Source organism: Triplophysa dalaica, chromosome 16, assembly GCF_015846415.1.
Source record: "Triplophysa dalaica isolate WHDGS20190420 chromosome 16, ASM1584641v1, whole genome shotgun sequence".
NCBI classification, from domain to species: Eukaryota; Metazoa; Chordata; class Actinopteri; order Cypriniformes; family Nemacheilidae; genus Triplophysa; species Triplophysa dalaica.
In genome coordinates this window covers 5,833,287-5,856,748 of record NC_079557.1, presented here as the reverse complement: position 1 = coordinate 5,856,748, position 23,462 = coordinate 5,833,287, and the positions used below count along the sequence as shown (strand labels likewise).

Genomic DNA, 23,462 nt, shown 5'->3' with positions numbered 1-23,462 from the left:
GGTAAAAGCAAAGCAAACTGTATCCGTGAAGTACCTGTTGGAGCACATGTGCATGTCAAGTCTTTATTTCAGCACTCTTTATTAGATTTAGTCATTTTGAATAAATCATTGGACATCTCAGATAAACAAATTTATTAAAAAAATCTCAGACCAGTTTTCATGAAAAACTAATAGTTCACCCCAAAAATGAAACGTCTTTCATCATTTACTCACCCACTTGTCTTTTAAAACCTGTTTGACTTTCTTTCTTCTGCAGAACACAAAATAAGATTTTTGGAAAATTTTGTTAACTGGCACCCATTGACTTGCACTGGTTTTATTGTCCATACAATAGAAGTGAAAAGGTGCCACTGTTGTCCAGTTACCAACGTTCTTCAAACTATCTTCTTTTGTGTTAGTGAAAGAAAGAAAGAAAGTCATACCGGTTTGAAATGACAAGAGGATAAGTAAATGATGACACAATTCTCGAATGAATTATCACTTTAAACACAATATTGCACCTAATGTGATTTGAGGGATATGAACTATTCAGTACACGTAACACATTAAATATCTTTGCATGGATTTCGGATACAGTATTTGTAAACTGTGCTTCATCTCGGCATTATAAAATCAAACCTTATGAGAGGTTTTTGGCATGTTTATGATTTTGGTTATTGATACTCTTTCTTACCTGAACAGCCTTCTGGGATTGGATGTCTACAATGAGCAGTCTGTTGAGCAGAGGTTGAGTGGCGTAAATGAACTTGTCCTTCACGTTGACTGCTGATGTCCACAGACACTTTTGATCTGTCTCACCCTCCGCTTTTGGACAAACCTCCTCCTTTAAAATAAAAAAAACAGGTCATCAAAACTGACCACATATAGAAAGAAGATGGATCATTAGACTACCTTCACAAAGTGAAAGTTACTATCGAACATTGTATGTTTGTGGCTGTGGAAATTTTAATTTCAAGGTGGAAGCATCTAACTCCTGCAGGCTCCTTAAGGTGAAAGTCTCTTATCTGTGGAATAATTCAAGTGCATTCAACAATATAATCCAATTTGCCACTATTTGCGTCTTTGACTTCAGGTTTTTGTGCAGCCACGCAAGTAAATTGGCTCTTCAAAAGCCACTAAACTTTAAAACTACATCCACTAAACATTAGAAAACGCTGTAGGAAGTGACCTTATGGATGGTAGGAAGTGACCTAATGGATGTTATTGGACGAAATGTCATCTCGAAGACAGACCCTACGAGATGTTTGTGTTTGACAGGCCTGAGGCAGACGTTGTCATGGTTAAAAAGGTTGTTTGATTGATGGGCGTCTCCTGTGGTGATACTGTTGACTGGGCTACTCAAGGGCTGTCAATGACAATCAAGACACAGACTGATGTGACCGGATGTGTCTGGTCCAAATCTCAAGTAGAGATCCATTCATTTTGCGCAAAAATAACTGGCTTTAAAGCGCTTATGACTCTATTTTATCTCAAATATGGAAAAACAACGAATAAACAGAAGTAGAAGACTGAGAAACCAAACAATCCTCCAATAATTCTTTATAAATGTAAAAAGGGCACTGGGTTAGATAACACAATATCACACAAAGTGGCATTTCTTGTAAAGAAACAGCAACGATGCTGCTTTTTCCAGGCAAAACATTTCACAAAAGAAGTTGGTGTAGGTGCAAAATAATGAAATAAAGAATCTACTGCACTCTTCAGATTAACGACAACAACTTTTTGAGACTTTGTGCTTATAAAACTTATTGTAACACGTCCACAGACCCACCAGCAGTTATTATCCTATAGGAAAACAAACACCACAAATATCTTAATTTATTCTCGGTACTCTTACCACAGGTCAACAATATTCTCTTTTGTGTCATTTGAGTTGTACTTCTCTAGGTTTAAGGAGAAACACCTGAAACAAAGGTGAAGTCAACAGAAACAAACAGTTCACCCAAAAATGAAAATTCTATCTTCATTTACTCACCCTCAAGTTGTTCCAAATCTTTATCAATTTCTCTGTTCTGATGAACACAGAGAAAGATATTTGTATGTTTAATGTTTGAATAAAAGCGTCAGCCAAATGCATGAATGTAAAAGTAGATATTTTGAAAAATGTAGGAAAGCAAACAGTTCTGGGGCACTTTTGACTACCGTTGTCATTTTTCCAACTATGGTCAATGGTGGCCAAGAAATGTTTGTTTACAAGCGTTCTTTCAAATATCTATCTCTGTGTTCATCAGAACAAAACAAATGATACAGATTTGCAACAAAGTGAATAAACGATGACAGAATTCACTGTCCCTTTGAGAATAAAGATGCTACACGATGCCATAAGAACCATTTTTGGCCTGTATTGTTCTTTCTGTTTTACAAAATGCTCCTTCTAGTTTGATAGTTTGTTAAATGGTGAATCTAAACAATGATGTACATACACTATACTGTTCCGACATTAAATGTAACCGCAATGAATCCTCTCATCTTGATAATTATTAAAGAATTAAAAAGGAAGAAATTAGCTGTGACAGTAATTTCCCACAAGCCCAACGTGGGAGAAACATACCATGATGTTCTCTAAACATTCTTCCCCAGACAGGGTTTGCATGGGGGCCTGCTGGCATTTGATTGATGTTCTAATAGAGGCCTCCTGCCTCTCTTAAGACTGCAAACTCCAGCTCTCACCAGCCTAAAGCACCACACAAACACTTGTCTCATCAGCATAGCGGCCCTGATGAAACCGCAGAGAAGAGGAGAGCGCCGCTTTAATGGCATGTATAAATCTAACAGCTGTCTATCAGAAAGAGCCAAGAAATGATGTGCAGCTTTAAGGTGGGTAGTAAGCGATGTAAGTATCGGAGGGAGGAGCGCATCCGATGTCTGTGTTGGTGATCTCATTTCACTGCGGTCACATGAGGCTTGCTGTGATCCTAATTAGATGGAGTTGAAATATTGGTCATGTCAAAAAAAGGAGCTTCTTTTTTTCGTGACCAAGAAGCTGCAGCAGGAAATGAGACAGGAAGTGAGCTCTTTAAAAATGATGGCCTCCAGAAATGATACCCCTTCCCTAGGCAACGCTGTGATTCTCAGTCATTTCAACGGCTAGTTTCTCATCTAGCGCAGATCCGCCCTTGGAGCGAGCAATCACCTGAGCCAAGAATACCATATTATTTTTTTCTCTAAAGCAGTGGATCTCAATCCTATTGACTTCAAGGCCCCCCATTGTCCACAATAATATCTTAAAGTGATAGTTCACCTGAAAATTCTGTCATCACAAAAGACAATATTTTGAAGACTGTTGGTAACCGAACGGCGGTACCAATTGACATGCATTAGTTTTGTGTCAAAGGGTACAGCCATAGCTCAGTTACAAACATTCTTCAAAATATATATACTCTGCATAGGAAAGAAAGTCATTCAGGTTTGAAATGACGAGAGTAAACGATGACAGAATTTTCATATGTGGTTGGACCAACACTTTAACACCCCTAACTCAGAATTTCTACCCAATGAAATATTCTAAACTTTGGAATAACTAGAAAGATGTACTTGGTATTTGTTATAACAATAACCAAAAACTAATGACACATCCTGGTTTTATTTGTTTTAGCTTATTTTAATGCTTGTTTGGTCTCATTTCAAACGTTTTGAAGACATCTTGAAGCCCCCTTGTTTGCCCTGGAAAGCCTTCATAAACATCTATACGTAGATGTGATGTCACAAGCAGCCAACAAAAACAATAGAGTAAAATATTTGAGTTTTAAATGTTGCTAACAAAGGATTCTTTATAATACAAAACTATTTTTAAACAGTCGACCAGTCAAACCCTGTCCCCTTGGTTCTTTCTGACCCACATTTAATGCATTTCTCCTGTTCTTGTCTTGTACTTGAACCCACTATGAATGCTTAAAATACTCTATAAATACTTTAACTCTTTGCTTTGAGTTAAAGCATGTGGAAGGGAAATCAAAGACTTTATTTTGTAGATTCAGGAAGTTAAATATTCTTTTAAAAGATGGTTCACCTGCAGGCCAAGAAGCTTCTCGCTGGGTTTGATGTGTCTCTGAATCTCACAGGCCACCGGCTGGATGACTTTAATACCATCTTCATAAAACACATAGAACATGTTTCCGATTCCCAAACCTGTGTGAGGTATGAAATTATACGATAATATTAGCACGATTAACTGAAAACACATTGACTGGTCAGCATTTTACACTTGCAGATGCTAATAATATTTACATTTAATCAACATTTGCATTCCCTGGATAGCCAACGTAAGATAAGTTCAACTATTTAATCAAATATTATCTAAATAAACAAATATTATCTAAATTATTAAAATATATAGTGAATATGTAGTATAATGTTACAATATCTATATGTTTTGTGAAAGTCTTAACTTTCAAATTGTAATAAAAAATGCCTACCTTCTTCTCTCCAGAGAATGTTTGCCACTGCAAGAAAACAGTAAAATGCAAAAATTAGAAAAAATGTTTGTTTCCAAATATACAGTACATATAGCACATAAATGAAGGTCCGCTGAAACCTTTCTAGATACGCATCACAACATTTGCAATTCCTGGTTATTTTTCCTAATGTTGTTAAACCAACTGAGAGTTGTGTTTGATTTGGCCAAAGTAATTATACTCGGCAACCTAAGGAGCTTATTGATTTGACTCGCACATGTGTAATCGATACCGTGCCATTATTATACATTGAGGTCGGCCTGTAGGGATTTATACGTTGTGTTCACACCCTCAAACACACAAACCACAGAGATCTCGCAGGAAACAATGTGCGTGGAGGTGAAAGTCAGGACTTATCTTCGCATTAAGCGTGATTATTTACCTTAACCGCTGGCGCTGGTTGGTATTGCCTCTTGAAACACTTTAAACTTTGGAGATTGAGATCGATGACCCAATAATAATGGAGTCATGGCGAAAGTGGCCGAGCAAAGCACAACCCAAAAAAATATCACCCACAATTAAGCAAATCATTCTAAAAGCATTTCTGTACAGAATTGATTGTAAAACACCTCCATTAGGAGGAAATGATTCAGCTCATTAATGTTGTACTGTGGTAAAAATTAGAATCGTGGTAATTTCCCACAAACTACCGATATGCCTTTATTATACATGTGCAATATTTATCACAGCAGAGATCTATTGATAAATGCGACCCATTAGCAAGAAGCAATAGACCATTATGTCAGTGCTTTATTACTGAGTGCACTTTGTAGTAAAGTTGTGACCTCCAACTGTTCTTTTATCTGATTTCCTCTAACTCTGTCCCGGCCTTTATCTTTCTCCGTCTCTAACAATTCATCTGTGCTTCACAATTCTCATTTTCTTCTCTTTGCCACTCTCATTTCTTCACCGAGACACAAGATGAGCGATGGAGCCACATAGTTAATCTTCAGTATGTCTATATTAGTCAAGTTCTTTTGCTGAGTTAATGCATCAATGCGATCTAAAAGAAAACCATTGGTTCAACAACTGAGGAGGTCATGGTGTGAAAAGACTCAAGGAAAATAGATCGCAGTTTTCAAGAAATGTGATCAGATGCTGTTTTTTTTCAAACACAGTGTACACAATTCATCACCAGCCGGGGGAAACTGGTACGCTTTATTGAACTAAAGCGTTCTTACATTATATCATTTCCCAGTGGAAATGTTATAGATCATAGATCAGGAGACCTTAGTGAGTCCTGAGGTATGTTTTATTCAAGTATCAACTTCAGTCAAATGATGATACTTGCTACTGAAAGAAGCAAGCTAACAAATTAATAGAGATTATTTGCTCTTGAAAAATGTTTGATGTCTATGTTTTTACATCTTATATTAATGTCTGAGCAAATCTTGAGATCTTTTCTGAGTCACATAGGACTGTATGCTTAATGGGGTCTGGTTATACAAGACAAACCTGAACATGGTTAAAGTAATCTAATCTCATTATTGTCTAATAGATTGATACTCTGTCCTATAGGATGTCTCAATCATCCATCTACAGCCACGGAAAAATTCAAAGACCATTCAAAAGTTTCATTCAAATAGCATTTCTAGATGTATTATGGCTATTTTAGTCCTGTGTTGAACCTCAGAAGGGACAAAGAGTTATCCAACATTAAAACTGATCACATTTATCAAAACATTTATTACTTTTCCTAAAGACATGTACCAATAATACAATTATTTTTATAACTTGTTTTATTTGCAGAGTTCTGAGCATCTATTCTGTTATTTTGACCTGTTTCTCCAGTTTTCATATTCCAAAAATCAATGCAAAGGGAATTTAATTTTGGAGAAATACTGTTAGTGGTTCACAGAATGAAACAAAAATGATCATTTTATCTAAACACATACATACTGTATAAATAATAAATTCAGAAAAACTGAAAATGATTTTGAATTTGTTTTCTGAAGCTCTATGTGGCTTTCTTTTATTTTCGAGATGGATGAACAGGTCTGCATTCTTGGCCGTGTCACATTTCAAGCTTCAGTGTTGTAAACAGCAATGCTGCAGGATGACAGAAATGGTGTTCCAGGTAAAGGCCGGTGTTGGGCTCTAATTAGGTCTCCATCACAAACGCAAAACTAATCACGACAAACGACTGGGGTCTGCGTGTCTGCTTTAACTCTCTGAATCATTCATTGACCTATCAAAGTATTCATGAGCTGAAAATGCAGTTCTGGGTCCGTCATGTAAATGCGATGTTATGCAAAACCCAACGGTGCTTCTACATAATTAAGAGAGCAGATAATTATGAAAGACTGATTAATTACGCTATAATGTTGATGAACATGTAACCCAGTTTATTTTGCACATAATGTATGCAACATGTATATGAAACAATTAAAACTGTTATTAATGTCATGCTACCTTCCAGGTAAGTCCTCTGCTTTGTTTTTCATGGTGTTGGCTTTTCTAACTTTAATACACACTTCTAAAGTCTTTTGGATATTGAGGTTAATGTCCTCAGGTGTAGGGCAATACTTCAGAGGCTGGCGGATGCTAAAAAACTCTCCCAGAGCAAAACATCTTATTGTGGGAAGAGCGGAAATTGCCATTCATTTCTTCCTTAGAGCAGTGATACAGAGTGTACACGATAGTCGTACTTCAGACACGTCTTAGTTCAAGTTGGTCCTTATTTAGTAATGTAAAAAAACTCAATTAAAGAAAAACACAAAGCATAATCTTTGACCACTACTTTTCAAACTACTACTTTTTTACAACTATGTAAATGAGAAAAAATTAAGCAAATATCTATACATTGATTTAATAACATTTACACGTATACTGTAGTTTATGTATACAATAATGTAGCTTTGTTTGAGAAATAAAAATTTGAAAAAAAGAATATTCAGTAGAATTCTCTGTGATCACATGATCAAAGCTTTGAAATGCACATTAATTCTGATAATACTTTTAACTTTCTTATATCTCTTTATGGTTATACTAAATATAAACATGCAGTTTCTGTAAAGCTGCTGTACATTTATATGCAATGTGAAGAGCACTATATAAATAAACATGAAGTGAACTGAACTGAATGGATCAAAATGTACTGTGAATCATCATTTGCTGATAATTTGACACTTTAAATCGATTTAATTCTGATCATTGACTCTATAAATCGCTGTTTCCTCAAAAGTCACTGACGTTTGAACTTTTTCTCCATTTATTCATCATCTGAGTTTTGGTTACTTGCCACCGTTGCCGTGTTGGCTTACTGGACGATTGCTGGTATTATATTAACTTCTGCAAATTCTATTAACATACTTTTATTAGGATGGTCCTCTCTTTTTGTACTCTTTGACTTTTTTGTGTTTTCTTTTTCCTGTAAACCCCCAATGCAACATTGTAAAAAGCGCTATTTAAATAAACTTGACATGGCTGAAAAGACTCAACTCAAGCAAATCATTGTTTACAAAGCATTGGTACTAAAAAGAATAATCAAAATACCAATGTGTTCCTTATATGATGCTATTTGAAAGCTTGATAAACATGTAAATGAAAGCATATGTGGACTATTTATAAGATATTTGGGGTGCATCCACTCGTTCATTCAAAAGACCACCCACAATACAAATGAGTTCAATTTTATTCTGAGTACGGGATCAGAGCTGTAGTCATTTAGCATAAAACCCTGCATGCTGAGCACTGAATGACAGAGGAGAGCACGATCGCATATCCCAGAATGCCACACCAGAGAGAAGCCTACATTGTTTTGTTGGGCCCAGTGCGTGACAGAGAAGAACACAAAATTACAGGGTGTGAAATGATAATTCTGACAGGTTCCCTACAGTAAACGCTAGCCTGCTTCATCCAATCATCAACAGATCGACGGACAAAATAACCACCCCCAGACGGCCTCCGCTGGCTTTTGGCGAAGCACCTGCTATATCAAAGTTTCGTGAGTGTGGAATTGTGGGTACTCGGAGATACTGTTAATTTTCAGAGCTTTTCCGCTCTGCATCTGTTCCTTTGTTTTCTTCCACTATCCCTCCTGATAACATCACGCTGTGCTAACACGAATCCTATAATCCAACAACCACACAGCTGCAGGAGAAACCATAGGGATATCAGCATTATTATTGTTTGTATGTTTCCAGGTGGTGTTTATTCAAAAGCCTTAAATACTTGGCTGGTATTTTCCCCTGACAAGACCGCAACAGCATACTGTTTCTTTTCTTTTCAGATGATGTGCAGAATCACACCTGAGTGATTCGCTTCACCCCAGCTTTAAATTGCTCATCTGTTTAATCCGCCTCCCACAGCACCCATCTGCTGACATTTCTGAGGCAAAAATATCTTCTGGGACACGTGTACTCAAATATTTGATGATAGTACAACTTGTGAGGCAGCATTTGCTACCTCTTTAACTGAATTATATTGTTTTCATGATTTAGAAGAAAATACTTTCACCATCATCTCATTCCAAACCTGCATGACTTTCTTTCTTCTAGCACAATAAAATATATTTGGAAGAACATTGGTAACCAAACAACATCGCCCCCCACATCTATTGTGTGGACACAAAACCAGACATTTCTTAAAAGATCTTCTTTAGTGTTCCACAGACATTTAAATTAAGACCACATTGTCATTTTTGGGTGAACTATCCCTTGAACAATCGTGTACAAATAGTAATCATTTAATTATACATAATGTGAAAAAAATCTGTAAAAATCTAAAAGTAATGTTTGGGAAGCCAAGCTTTATTATTTTTGTGTAAATAATAAAATGAAGTGTAAATAAAATCATTTTATATTTAAATACGTAAATATATTTCAGTAATTATCATGTTAGCAATGAGAAACTTGATTACAGTATCTCATATAATATACCATTCACAGCAATAAACATACATTAAAATGACGCATTGTCGTTTTTTGACTAATTGGATGCTAATCTTTCTCATTTAGATTTCGGAGGACAAGATTTAAGATCTTTTTTTAGTTATTTATACAGTTACAATATGTGCAACATGAAATGTTATTCTGGTAATCTTTATTGACTGTGCAAACTTTTTAAGGCAAACATATATATATGAAATTAACCTGAGAATTAGGAAAATATACATTTATATGTAAATAGTCAAATTAAGTTAAAATAAATACATTTTAAAATAAATCACACTTCAGTATTAGGGGCATTTCTCGCTATTAACAAACCATTAACTTTATCCCAAATTAACTCTTAATTTTATCCTTATTAATAGTTAGTAACGTAGTTATAAGGTTTAGGTATTGGATAGGACTAGGGATGTTGAGTATGCAGAATATGTGCTTTGTAAGTACTAATAAACAGGCAATATGCCAATAATATGCATGCTAATAACAAATAGTTAATAGTGAGAATATTAGTTATACCTAAAATTTTAATGCAAATTAAAAGTGAATTAAAATCAAATGAAAGATTAAAGGAATGACATCTCACCACGTACGTATATAAAAGTGTAATCTTGAATCTTGGGTCATATAAAAGTGAAAAAACATGTAGTGGAAAATCTTATGTGCCAAAGAACCATATCCGTCTGTTGCACAGTGTTTAATCTTTGAGAATATGGGAATACCGAAGAAAGGGACAGAGACTATTATGTCTCCTCTGAGTCTGCTGTGTTTTGCTCTATGACCTGTAGAATGACACTGACCCCAACTGCTCATCATTGACCCCTAACTCCACCTTATGTTGCCCTTAAGATGAACCTTACAACCTTTCATAAGATGCAATCTTGGCTGCACACATGCAGCCTAACACACAAATCCCAGCTTTCACTGTTACACGTGTCAATGCTCACAGATTTCGGCATTCAAGCAAATTATTCAATCAACAAGAACAAATGATCAAGATAAGTTAAAACAGCACACTAAATGCCTATTGATATTAATAACAGGAGTTTTAATGCACTGCTTGGTTGCACGTTGAAAATACGTGTGCGTGGCTGCTGTTCTCAGTGGAGGCAGGGAACCGTGTATCATCTGAGGCTTAAGAGTTTAGACCTGACATTAAAGAACTAATGTCAGGAGTAATCCCAGCTGACAGTATAGAATTGTTCCTCGTATTCACAATGAAAGCAATAGCGCAGAGCATCAAATCCAACAACTGGGTCTGTCGACAGCTTCTACGCATGAGGTGAATAAGAAGTACACTAATGTATTAAACAGCAATAATTAAAAGCTGTTTCACACTGCATGAAGAAGCAGCAGATGAACGGCGCATGCTGAAGCGTCCTGTGTAACATGTGACTTTATATAGACAATAAAGTAATTTCGGGCTTTAATATTGAATATTTTATGAGTAACAGTCACAGCCTATAAATAATAAAAAAAATGATGATCATTATGATATGTACTTTACAAATTACACAAATATCTTAGCATCAAAACTCAATATACAACTATGCTTGTGCTATTCTTTATAAAGGCAGTGAATCTGTAACAAACACACTTGATTAAACAAATCAATGCCTTTCAGGTAATCCCCCAAATGAGCAGAGCATTAATATGAGTAAGACTGTAAAAACCCTCACTGGCCCAACTTGAGTGAATATGAAGCTGACCTGTGCAAATATTTTCATTACACATGCCGAGATCATAATAGTCTACTTGAGGAGTCCCAAGCATGCGAGATGGTCTACAGCGAGGTTGATCCAGACACTGTAGAACAGCTGTAGGGGAGTTCATCTGTCAGAGCAGAGATCAATGGGGCTGGATGTACTGACTCCGGATCAGTGGGCAGATTTGTAGCGAATGCTGAGAAAATGCTCTCATCCATTATGCATGCATGTAGAACACAGCAGCCACGACTCAAGCTGCCTGACCTGTGAGCAGACCCGGCTTCTGGCGGTACAGTGCATCACCGGTCATATTTGCTAAACTACAATACCCAGACCTGTGAACTCAGTCAGCGGACTACATTTCCCAACATCTCCGCACGGCCATTAGCAATAATGACTGACTGTGCAAAGGGTGAACATCAAGACCTTTTTATCTTTCCCACCACATATCACTTTAATATAATGAATAGTACACACATACTGTACATAAACGTACAAAATGAACGGCTGTCAAATTATCTGAATGTATTAAAGTGATAGTTCACACAAAAATACAACTTCGGTCATTTTTTCTCTGCGGAAAACAAAAGAAGATATTTTGAGAAATGCCTCAGTAGTCTTGTGTTGTCAATGGGGGCCAGTGTTAATTGGTTACCAACATTCTTCAAAATATCTTCTTTTGTGTTGTGAAGAATAAAAAGTCATACAGGGTCAAATGATGAGAAAATTTACATTTTTGGGTGAACTATCACTTTAATACCCCCATCATTTTTTAGATAATCCTCATCCTGCTCTTTTTTACAGGGCAGAATACATTTACTGAGGTCAGTGTGACTCCTCTTCCATTATTTCACATCCTACTCTGCCTATTATTACACCTGAGGTTTATAAACTATTAACATTCACTCCGATGAATAATGCAAATACACAGGAAGTGAAGTCCTATTATAAGAACAAATGAAGTGCACATCATGATTTATACATACGAGTCTTTCGAGCTGAATCCTCCACAAACAGAGATGAGATGTCTTCGTCCACGCCCGCCTCATTCCGGGCGATGCAGGTGTACGCGCCCGTGTCCTCGAAGTGAACGTTGCTGATGTGCACCTCGGTTCCATTAGCTGCAGACGAAAAAATAAAAAATACGAATGACTCGAGTGAACTTTTCGATCTGATCATCTTCCAAATCAGTCTTGACAGAAACAGCATGATGGCTCCATTTATACGAGTCCTTCTAATGGGATAGCCAAAATGTTTTTGATAACAGCTGAAAAATTTATAGCGTTCTCAAGTTGTCATGTTTGGTTTAGTATGAACAGCTGACTTCCTAAGAAGCGTTAGATGATGATAGCCCCACAGGGTGCATCGTGGAAGCGAGAAAAGACCTAGATCATGACAAACATGTCAATCACCACCACCCCGCAACCGGCAGGCTTTAAGGATATATAAAGCTCCTTCAGGATGACAAGAATCAACGACTGTTTGTGGAGAGTGTAGATACACCACTTTTAGGTTTGAAATCAGTTTGGATAAAAACGAAAGCTGATAACTACTTGTGAATGCCAAATGCATAAGATGAAACACTCGTATTCTTAAATCCATCATTACTTTGCAATTCTGTTTGATGCTGCTATTGGTTTTGTCAGAAAACTACATTTTACATTTACATATGCATATGGCACACTCCTTTATCCACAGCAAGCTTTGCATTCTGTAAGCATTTGAATTCACAGGAAATTGAAACCGTAACCTTGGAGCTACTTGCACAATTCTCATTTATTCACCCTCTTGTCAAACCTGAATGACTTTCTCTCTTCCACATAACACAAAATGTTGGAATGTTGGTAACCAAACAACGGCTGTTCTCATTCACTTCTCGAGTGTTGACACAAAACCAATGCAAGTTAATGGGTGCCATCGCTGTTCGGTTATCAACATTTTTCAAAAAATCTTCTTTTGTGTTTTGCGTAAGAAAGAAAGTCGTACATGTTTGAAATGACACATGGTAATCATTTTTGGGTGAACTATCACTAACATGCAGGAAGTTTGACGCGTGTCGTTATGGTACTAAATGATTTTTTGTGATTTTTTACCCTGAAGTGTGAGTTGTTTGGAGAGTTTTGTGGTGATGTCCATTCCGTTTTTCAGCCATGAGAGCTGTGGGTCCGGGATGCCCTCAGCATAACATCTCAGACTGGCTGTGACCCCCGGCTCACGTGCCTGGCTCTCTGGATACACCCGGATTACCGGAGGCACTAGGAAAATACATCAAATTAAATTAAAGAGTGAAGAAAATAAACCAACAAAGACAAAACAATCAGACAAATATGAGCTCATTTATAAACTGGCCCGAAGTTAACTTCCGTTCTGTGTTTGTTTATCGGCTTGGCTAGTAGCTAATAATCTAACTATTAATATTTAATTTCATTTAAATTCATTTCTATTAATATTTTATCGTATAATAATTGTTTAAAATAAACCATTTGATACATTTTATTGTAAGGTAATTTCATTAAATAAACAATTTGTAGAATGGGTCATTTAACTTTATCGCATTTAAAGGGGATGCACAACGGTGTTCCATGCATTCTGACTACTTTGCAATGTTAAATGTGCTGTCCTCTCAGGCATGACATGGTCAACTTATACAAAAAATGAGTTATATAGAGAAATAATCGTACAGCTGTATCTGTCTTTTATAAATGTGACAAACGAAAGACTGTTCTATGACTTACTTTTCTGTGAGTACCCAAGATTAACATGAGATTTGAAGTAATAATAATACCCAAACCCAAAATAATACTGCCTAGACATGTTTTAACTTGCTAGCTACTGTAATTTACTAAATCTTTTGCTTTTTATAAGAAATAATCTACAGGGACTCTATTCTTTGTTGATGTGTACCCTAAGCAGCCAAGTGCACATGCGCAGTAACATCAGATTTTGTTGTTGTTTGAAACAGTTTTTATGCCACCAAATCAAAATTGAGACGATAAAAATGGATCCGCACGGATCAGAAGAAGTGAAACGGACCGCTGCCAAGTCATCCATCTTATATTTGAGATTCATGAAATATTACTTAGGAAGAGAGAAACGAAAGCTAGGAACAATCAATAAATTACCTTTCTTCCATTATTAAACCGCTTCACTTTAAAAAGCCTCTCCTAAGAAGGTGAGGTTATATTTGGAAAGTGGCAGCAATAGGAACCATATGATAGCACACAAGGGGTCTGATATAATGAAATGTTTTGCTTCAAATAACAGGAAGTGGAATTTGAGCTTTAAGCCTTCAGGGACTCGACATGTTTACTATTGGAATCCAGAATCATTCAGTGTAAAAAAACGTACACAGTTTAGTCCTATTGGTGCTTCAAGATTAGCTGAACGACCAGATTCAAATAAACAGTAAAACTGTGTGAGAGAAGGGCCAAGTAAGAAATTAGCATGAGAGCATATCTTTGCTGTCCTTCCTATACTTTGGATATTCAAATTCGCTGTTAATCAGGAAATAGAAAAGAAACTGCACTTTTTCAATGATTAAATACTTTATTTCCGAGGTGGACAAGCACTTTTTTTATACTTTCTATTGGTTGGATATTTGCAAAACCCAGCGAAAAAAATAAAGGGTGAGCAATTATAACCATTACATTTTTAAAATAAAAGAATATTAATGAAATTTTAATCACAAAATATGGAGATACAAGTTTCAGAAGGACAGCACGATATGTGCAAAGCACCAAAATCCATAAAACGTTACAAACATTACAGTCATATTTACAGTATTTCTGTATGACAAGATCTTCAAATTAATGACATTTTATTTATCTTCTTTATCTATTACCTTCACATGAACACATTATTGTTAAATCAAATCGACGTGACTTTGGTCTCATGAGCTAAACTAGAAAACAACTAGTTGGCAATCTCTCTCCTTCCTTACTAAGATAAAGATAGAAATGATATGAAAGCCCTACGAAACGACTTTTCTCTCTGTGCGCGTGCGTGTTTATATACGCCGGGGTCTGTCCTTGTGTGTATTTTATTACCTGGGGATCGAGTTGAGATTGTCCCCAGTGTGAAACGCATCAGAGCTGACAGCTCTATCACAAAATTCTCATGGCCCCTGGTCTCCTCCAATCTCCCTCCTCTTATTCCTCTGGCCTCCTTCTCTCTGTTTTCTCTTTGTTGATTTTCTGTGAGAATAAGCCAGTGTTTTGACTCGGGATCGTGTACGTCCGCATTCACTGGACCGGATAAATTCTCTGTGTGTATTTGTTCCTCCGTGAAATTGAGAGTTAGATTTATTAGTTTAGGTTTCTCCCTGTCTCTCTCGGTGTGTCGACGTGCACATTTACCCTCGACACGGGGGAAGTGTGTGTTATTGCGCTGCTTTTGTGTGTGCATTGGTGCTGATGAGCTTTCAGTATTCTCGATCAAAGTTTCCTCTCCATTTCACCACCTCTGAGCATCGGCAGGTTTCTGTGAGCCCATCTGACCCCTCTTATATTCCAAGCAAACACTGTTCGGAAACATCTGAGAGCTTCTGCAGGGCAGATGTCTTACATATCTAAATATATCTAACTACAGCCACGACTTGTGTACAAAATAATGCAATAAATCGTTCAACCTGACACGTCTGTTAATACAATCATATTTAAACATTTAAAGCTAGAAGTGCTTTTGTGGGATTGTAATGTATTGTTTTTTTTTAATTATAGTATTTGGGAAGTTTCAGTAAATATTAACATACACGAATAATGTTGATGTATTTATTAATTATTTAGCATATAATATAATTGATTAAATTACAGTAATAAAACCAACTTCTAGCCCTCATAAACATCCATATACCCAGAGATGTACAATACACGATAGAGAGGTTTAGTCAAGGCAAAAGTCCACCTGGAAAATGAATCAACATCATTATATTGTCATTATTCTAAATGAGAAAGTTTCAGAGGACTAAAATTCAAAGCCAAAAGGTTGGGAGTCATTTGGCTTTCACTGTGCAGCGAATGAATCAAAAGCAGCCACAAGCTGAGCTCAAAACAACACAGATGCAATAAAAGGCATAAAGCATGGAAATTAAGTGTGAACAATATTCTGTGGCTCTCGGTCATAAGAAAGCGTAATTAGGTAAAGCGGGACCACTAGTGCTTTTGTGGCTCTCAACACAAAAGGAGAACATGTGTCACCCCTAATTAATTTCCCATTTCCTCCCAGCTCTGTCAGAATCAATTGCTAGGCAACCACTTTGGAAGCAAGTTCAATTGTTTTTCTTCCAATTAAAATGTGATGGTATCATTTAGGGGCCTTTGATTAGTATGTGTTTTGTGTGTCAGTGTAAAATGGCTGAGAAAAAAGGTATCCCGCCGGGCCTGCTGTATGCAAGTCAGACCTTCAGAACAGTCAAAGGCGGTCTGTGAACGCTCGACGGTAATTGACTGCTTTTGTAACTGTGGTTATATGCATGTGTTTATCAAATTCTTACGGAGGATAGCAGAAGCTAAATGATCTCAAAAACTTCAACCACAAAATCTGAAGGTTACAAAACACCGAAAACTGAAATGAACATGAAAAATAAGGTATTTTATATTTTGCACGAGTGCTCCTTGTGTCTACAAAATTGTTTTTTCACTTCTTCTCAACCTCACTGGTTCCATTTCTACACAAGTCTACATTGGTTTGGGCGATCCCTCATACAAGCTTTTACTGTGCTGTCAGGTGTGGGTTATAAGCTGGCCTCAGTGATGTGAAAACAAACTTTACTTGCAAGACTAACGTCATCCATGAAACTGAAGGACTGAAATGCATAAAAAAAGACTCTAGAACAATAAGGAAGAAAGATTTGTGATTGCTTGCCAGTGAATGCGTTTGTACATTACACACCATTAACCTGCAGGGTGTGCGTTTGGAAAAGCTGCTCATATCCGTCTGCGTGGCAGGTGTAGTTGCCCATGTGTGTGGTGGTAATCTTGGTGATGTACAGTGACCCATCATCTCCAAAATCCTGTAAACAATACACAAAAGCCCCATTAGCATGTCCTTACAGTGAATGATTATGACAAACAACTACACACAACACCAAAGAGCTGGAAGATGTCAAAGTGCACTATAATCAAAATGAGTTCAAATGCATTTTAACAACAGTGCACGCACAATTCTGTTTCATAGTGTGTGTGTGATTGAGAGAGAGAGAGAGAGAGAGAGAGCAGGTAGTTATAAAACAGTGTATTCAATAGGAGCAGATTGCAGTGGACGTTTGCATCAGTTTTGCTGGAGGGTGTCATTAAAGTGCTACACACATTTATTCTTTAACAACAAAGTCTGAGAGATTCAGAGCAAAAATGAAAATCAATTGAAATACCGATAGGTCACATGCCAATGTTTAATAACCCAAGTGAGCATAATTTTCAATAATCAAGTAAGTGAGTTATCAAATTATTAATTTTAACACATAAATTTTAACACATAATAACACATTTTCAAATAATATACCTAACCAGATTGTAATTTTTTTTCATGCTTTAAGAAAAAAAGGTTAAAAGGTCCAGTGTGTAACTTTGTGGAGGATCTATTGACTTCAGAGGCGTTATGTTTTTATTACCTTAGAATGAGCTATTTCTACATACACCGTGGGTCCCCTTGCATGTAATATATGTTTCGACCGGGACGGGTGAAGTGAGTGCTTGGCTGAATTACGCAACCTTGCCGCCAGATTTCACTGACAAGACCGTTAAGTTATTGTTGAGCATGTAACACTTGAGAGAAATGTTTCTAATCTTAAAATGGTTTTGATCTGAAGGCCTTAGTTTGGATTTGTCGACAAAAGTCAACATTTACAAATATAATCTTTTTTATTACAAAATAAACTTTTATTTAATAAAACTGTCTTTGAAATGGATGACTTTGACTGAATAATGAAATAACAGCAGCCAATAGCGAGACAGAATAGATGGGAACTACAATATTTTATTGGAAACAGACAAAACTGCTGATCTAAATGATATGTCTGCACCGCACAGTTTATATTTTACACAGCGCTCTTAAACAACACGCAGCACATATATTATAAAAGCACAAATTAATGAAGCCCAGCGGTTTGCCTACGTGCTTCCATGCACCGCTGAAGGATTCAAACTCTTCTCATTACAGGTCACAACCTTTAGCAAGCAAATAAACAAGACCCTTTTGTCACCATGAGCCCTTAATGAGTGAAAACAGCAGTACACAGAAAGAGCATTTCATAAAAACTGCAAGACAAAACACAGGGGCCTCTGAATATGAAACAGAATCAGATCGCACAAAGTCATTTGAAAGTCTAATGACAAGAAAGGAAGAAAAAAGGATCAGTGTGTCGAGCAGCGAACACCATCAGAGGAAACAAAGCCTGAAGAAAAAAATGTCATCAATATCCAAACAAAACCCATCGAAGGTAATGAATTCACACGCCGGTGCTTTTGCAAGGTCAACTAGCATTGAAATAATGACTCAGCTCTCTGACATCCTGACATCAGAAACCCTCAAGTGTTCCTTCAAGGACGATTCGGCCGCTTCATTTAGATCTGATTAGGCTGCAGCATCCAGATTCAGTCTGAATGATGCAAGAGTGAAAATCCTTGGAGCCTCACGCGGCAAAGAACTCATAAGATGGAAATAAACACAAACAAGATTTCAAACAATTTTATATCCAAACTGTTTCTCCAAGACGACCTTGAGATGATGTGAAGAACTTTTGCTCAAGTCTCATTTTTTTCTGTGGAGAAACACACCTAAGCCTGTACTGTGACAAAAAGCTACATTGCTGTCTTTCATATAACATTTTATTGTTTGTAGCTTCACAAACAGGTGAACTGAGACAATAATCAAACTTTCTCTCCTAAACTGTTCTGGGACTCCATGCAATATGAGAGTTACGTCTTATAGACAATATTAGGCCCTTAAAATAGCTTCAATGCAGTTAGCAACTTTTTTTTGCAACTTGTAGTGTCACTAATTCTCTAATACTGTACCTTGGAAATTTCCTCTTCTAAAGTAGCTTCTTCAAAAATACACTATATTACATTATGTACCACATGCCACTGCATAACAGACCCGAGATGTGGCCAATAAACCTTACAGCAAATCAACGGTTGAGAAAAACAACAACAATAAGTAAATAAATCAATAAATCAGTTACTACACTCATTAAATGCAAAAAGCAATGTCTGCTTCTGTGCAGATGGTAAATGGCTACGCATGCTTATTTCTGTCCCAAAGTAAAACATTTTTACTGTTTGATGAGCAGCAGTCTAGTTTATTATTTTGTACAAGTTGTGTCTGTTGATTTACATCTTTTTTATTTATAAAACATGGGAGTATACTTGTCGAAAGTTTGAGAACACTTGTGTGAAATGTTTCTCATCTTAAAAAGGTTTTGATCTGAATCTCATAGACAAAATATAATTTTGAAAGTCATACCTTTGACTAAATAATGAAAAATAGCAGCCAATAAGATCAAAGAAAAGATGGAAACTTCTGTAGTGTCGGTAAAAGAAGCATCTCAGATTGAGACCTCAAGAAGCAAACAACAAGCAAACATTCCTGCAAATTTTGGGCAGAATTTAGTCTTGAAGGTGACATTAAACAACTGAAGACCCTTTGTGGTATTTCACAATTTTGATGAACAACTATCTTTCTAAAATGCGGAAGTGTTTTTTAAACTTTTGACAGTAGTGAATGTGCTCGGGCTGGAAGATTATATTACGCAGTGTGAGACCATAATTATTTTATGCTCTTACTGGTCTTAGATAAAGTTTTACTTAGTTTCTTAGTTAAGTTCCTGATTGTTTGAAGTAAAAAATATTCCGTATTATGTATTCAGAAAGTAGTATAAAATAATGGTAGTGTGACATTGATCTCAGCTGCATCCCATGATGCAACACTCAGCAAGCGCCATCATTTTCAGATGTACACAAGATAAAAGGGAGACTTTCAAAAATGAAAGATAGGAAGAAATAGATAGATAGATAGATAGATAGATAGATGATAGATAGATAGATAGATAGATAGATAGATAGATAGATAGATAGATAGATAGATAGATGATAGATAGATAGATAGATAGATAGATAGATAGATAGATAGATAGATAGATAGATAGATAGATAGATAGATAGATAGATAGATAGGTAGGTAGGTAGATAGATAGATAGATAGAAAGAAAGAAAGAAAGAAAGAATATACGAGAGACAAAATACTTTTCTGTGGTCAAGGCTAGAATTTATGGGAAGGTTGTTGCGGTCATAAAGCTGGCATGATGACATTAAGTGCTGACTATATAGTTCTGGGATAAACTGCCGTGTTAGGAATACAAATTTCACAAAGGTTAATCTCTTGCAATCTTCCCTTTGGCAGAAATGCACTGCATTATTTCAAAGACGAAAATTTCATTTCAACTTTTTGTCATCAAATGTTTTAGCAATCTTGTGCATACATCCATAAATGCAATATTAACAGTATGTTTTCTACATTAAAGGAACAGTAAAGGAACCGGAAGATGTCTTTGTTCTGATAAACACAGTGACAGATTTTTTGAAGGATGCTTGTAACCAAACAGTTCTTGGCCACCACTGACTAACATTGTAGGAAAAATTACAATGGGAGTCAAAAGTGTCAAAGAACTCTTTGCTTTCCTACCTGTACATTCTTAAAATATATTTGTGTTCAGCAGAACAAAGAAATTGATAAAAAGTTTTCTCTGCTATGTTGGCCAAGAACTGTTTGGTCACAAGCATTCTTCCGAATATCTTTCTCTGTGTTTATCATATCAAAGAAATTGATACAGATCTGGAACAATGATGACTGCATTTTCATTTCTGTGTGAACCGTCCCTCTAATCCTTCTAATTTCTTGTGTATTACTACACCGTCACCTCATCACATACAGCAAATAATAACAAATACATACATTTAAACAGGAACATTCATGCGAGTGAACATTCATGATATAACTCTCTCTTAAATATATTTTTTATTCATTGTACTTTTTGCAGAGGTTCTCCGGAGCATTTCTTCCTTAGTCCTCATTTAAACGGATGCGCTTTCTTTCAAGTTGTCATGTTGAGTGATGTTGTGCTGCAGCGCAAACATTTGAATCATCGCTCATATCTCCATTTGGAAGCACAAAGCAATGTTTCATCATCTTGGGTTGGTAAAAGTCACTGTAATTAATATATATTACAACTTGAGGATGGCATGGCCTTTGAAGAATGAAGAGGCCATCAAAAAATTGAGAGACGCTGTGCCTTGCTTTGATTTTGAGCTCATATTGTCTTATGGCTTTCTTTTCTGAAATTCCATCTGGCTTGGGTCTCTTTGTTAAATGTGTCACTCTAAATTCCATTACTTGAAAGGCAAGGTTCAGTTGAATGCACATTAAGATAGACAAAGTGAATTGGATTGAGCGTCGTATGATCTCACACCATGTCATATCATCTACAAACTACACTGCTGTTTGGTGTGTGTGTGTGAGAATTACTTTTCAACTTTGACAAATGTATTGGCCTGAAAGCAATGCCGCTAGCTTTTCAACAGCCATAACAAGATAGTTGATTGAAACGCTTTCCAGACATCTCGAAAGCACGCAAACACTCGACAGAAGGGGTAAAACTAAAGTGTGACAGAAATGAAATGAGGTGAAAGGTCCGTGTCACTCACATTGATATCTTCAAGCTCCATCATGTTGAGGGCGTGGTTATTGCGTCTCCAGACAATAGGCGGCCGTTGGTCACCCGTGATGGCACATGTGAGCACGGCGCTCTGACCCACCGTTACCGTGGTGATACTGAGCTTCTGGTCATCAGGCAGGCTGAGCTGATAGACCTCTGAGAAATAAAAGAGAGAAAGTGTGGTTTAATTTGGCACAGATAGGTTTTATTCTTACTTTTCCCAGTAAATCTGTAAGATGCTGTGCACGTCATCCATTAAAAAGTTTTTCCAGCTCGCTTCCATCCATCAAGGTTCACACGAAATGATTACACTGTTCCACTCCTGTGGACTTTTGTCTGGTGTCAATAATGTGCGTCAACTTTATGTCATTCTCAAATTGGAAAGTGCTATCTGTTTTATCAGTTTCCACATAACTGGTGTGAATTTTACTTGCTGTGACTCATAGCACATCATTAAAATAATAATCCATAGACATTTAGAAAAAGCTTAAGTGTAAGCGCGGATGTTTTAAAGATGGGTTTCTTTGTCTTGCACTTGGGTTGGTAATAATTTGACTGTTAAGTGCATGCTTACCTTCACATTGTTTTACGCATGTATCCATTCAATTTTTCAATGAAAAATTAATTGCAAAGTATTACTGGCATGTCATGATACCATACAATGGAAATCAATGATGGCCAGTGTTGTTCGGTTATCAGCATTCTTCAAATTCCTTTTTTGTATTCTGCAGAAGATCATACAGGTGAGTAAATGACGAAAATGTTCCTTTTTTTGTGAACTATCCCTTCACTAAAACTCAAATCTTACAGTACGTGCACACACACACTTGAGAAGAAGGAAGAACAGAGGTTACATTAAAGACACACTCCCGGAATAAATGCCCTGATGGTAGTGTATTTATGAGCTCCATCAATCAGCTCAAACTCCTCGGGAGGTCTGAAGAGTATCTAATTCTCCACACAACCAAGGACGCTGTATTGCCCAGGGCGGGATCTGAGGTGGCTTTAAATCCCAACTCATAGCTTCACAACACTCTTTATAGTGATCGTGATCGGCTTTGTGCTGTTTGAAGTGCTTGTCTCTTATTACCTAGTTGTGAAATTAAGATTTTAATGACGGTTCAAAATAACAGCTGTTATGAGCATCCGAGTAGAAACACCAACCAAACACAAAGCAGTTCATTATTAAGGGCTCGAAAGCTATTTGACTTCACATGCAGGTTGAATATAATGACTCCACTGGCATGCAGTCATAATCGGATAAATGTTCAAGGATAGAAAAAAATCCTATAGAGCTCTAACAGGTGCCAAAACTCCTCAGTCAATACGATAAATGAAAAGATCGCCACTTTTTGCCTTTCAGATGAGTTATGATTCGAACTTTTGGGTTAACTAAAGCCGACCACTCAGAAAGCAGCCAGCGACCAGCCTTTAATCCAGAGACATCACAAGAATCTCATTAAAACGATGCAGTCGCGAAATGAACAACTTCGGAAACTTCCCACAATGCACCGCGCGCCGAGCACATTCATCTTCATTGATTTGATCTCCCTTCCGTGATCACGTTAATAACATCTCAAATGATATTTTAGGTGTTTTAATTAAATTCATGCATAGAGACGCGCGCAAGTGGAAAACATAATCAGGCCGAGACAAAACAAATGGGAACATGGGTTGGGATATCTGAAATGATTATGCAATTAAAGAT

The 23,462-nt window shown here is 36.7% G+C and overlaps 1 protein-coding gene across 2 annotated transcripts in view; it reads right to left on the bottom strand.

The window, feature by feature from the left end:
- The window catches only part of fstl5 (follistatin-like 5), a 103,663-nt gene that overhangs the window by 14,811 nt on the left and 65,390 nt on the right, over positions 1–23,462 (bottom strand). For both annotated transcript variants that reach the window (XM_056770381.1, XM_056770382.1), the window contains exons 7-13: positions 21,744–21,910; positions 16,936–17,056; positions 13,140–13,301; positions 12,033–12,167; positions 4,416–4,442; positions 4,010–4,128; positions 674–823 (exon numbers count right to left, since the gene is read on the bottom strand). In XM_056770381.1, the coding sequence (XP_056626359.1) occupies positions 674–823; positions 4,010–4,128; positions 4,416–4,442; positions 12,033–12,167; positions 13,140–13,301; positions 16,936–17,056; positions 21,744–21,910 (881 nt within the window). The remainder of the gene's footprint in view (positions 1–673; positions 824–4,009; positions 4,129–4,415; positions 4,443–12,032; positions 12,168–13,139; positions 13,302–16,935; positions 17,057–21,743; positions 21,911–23,462) is intronic.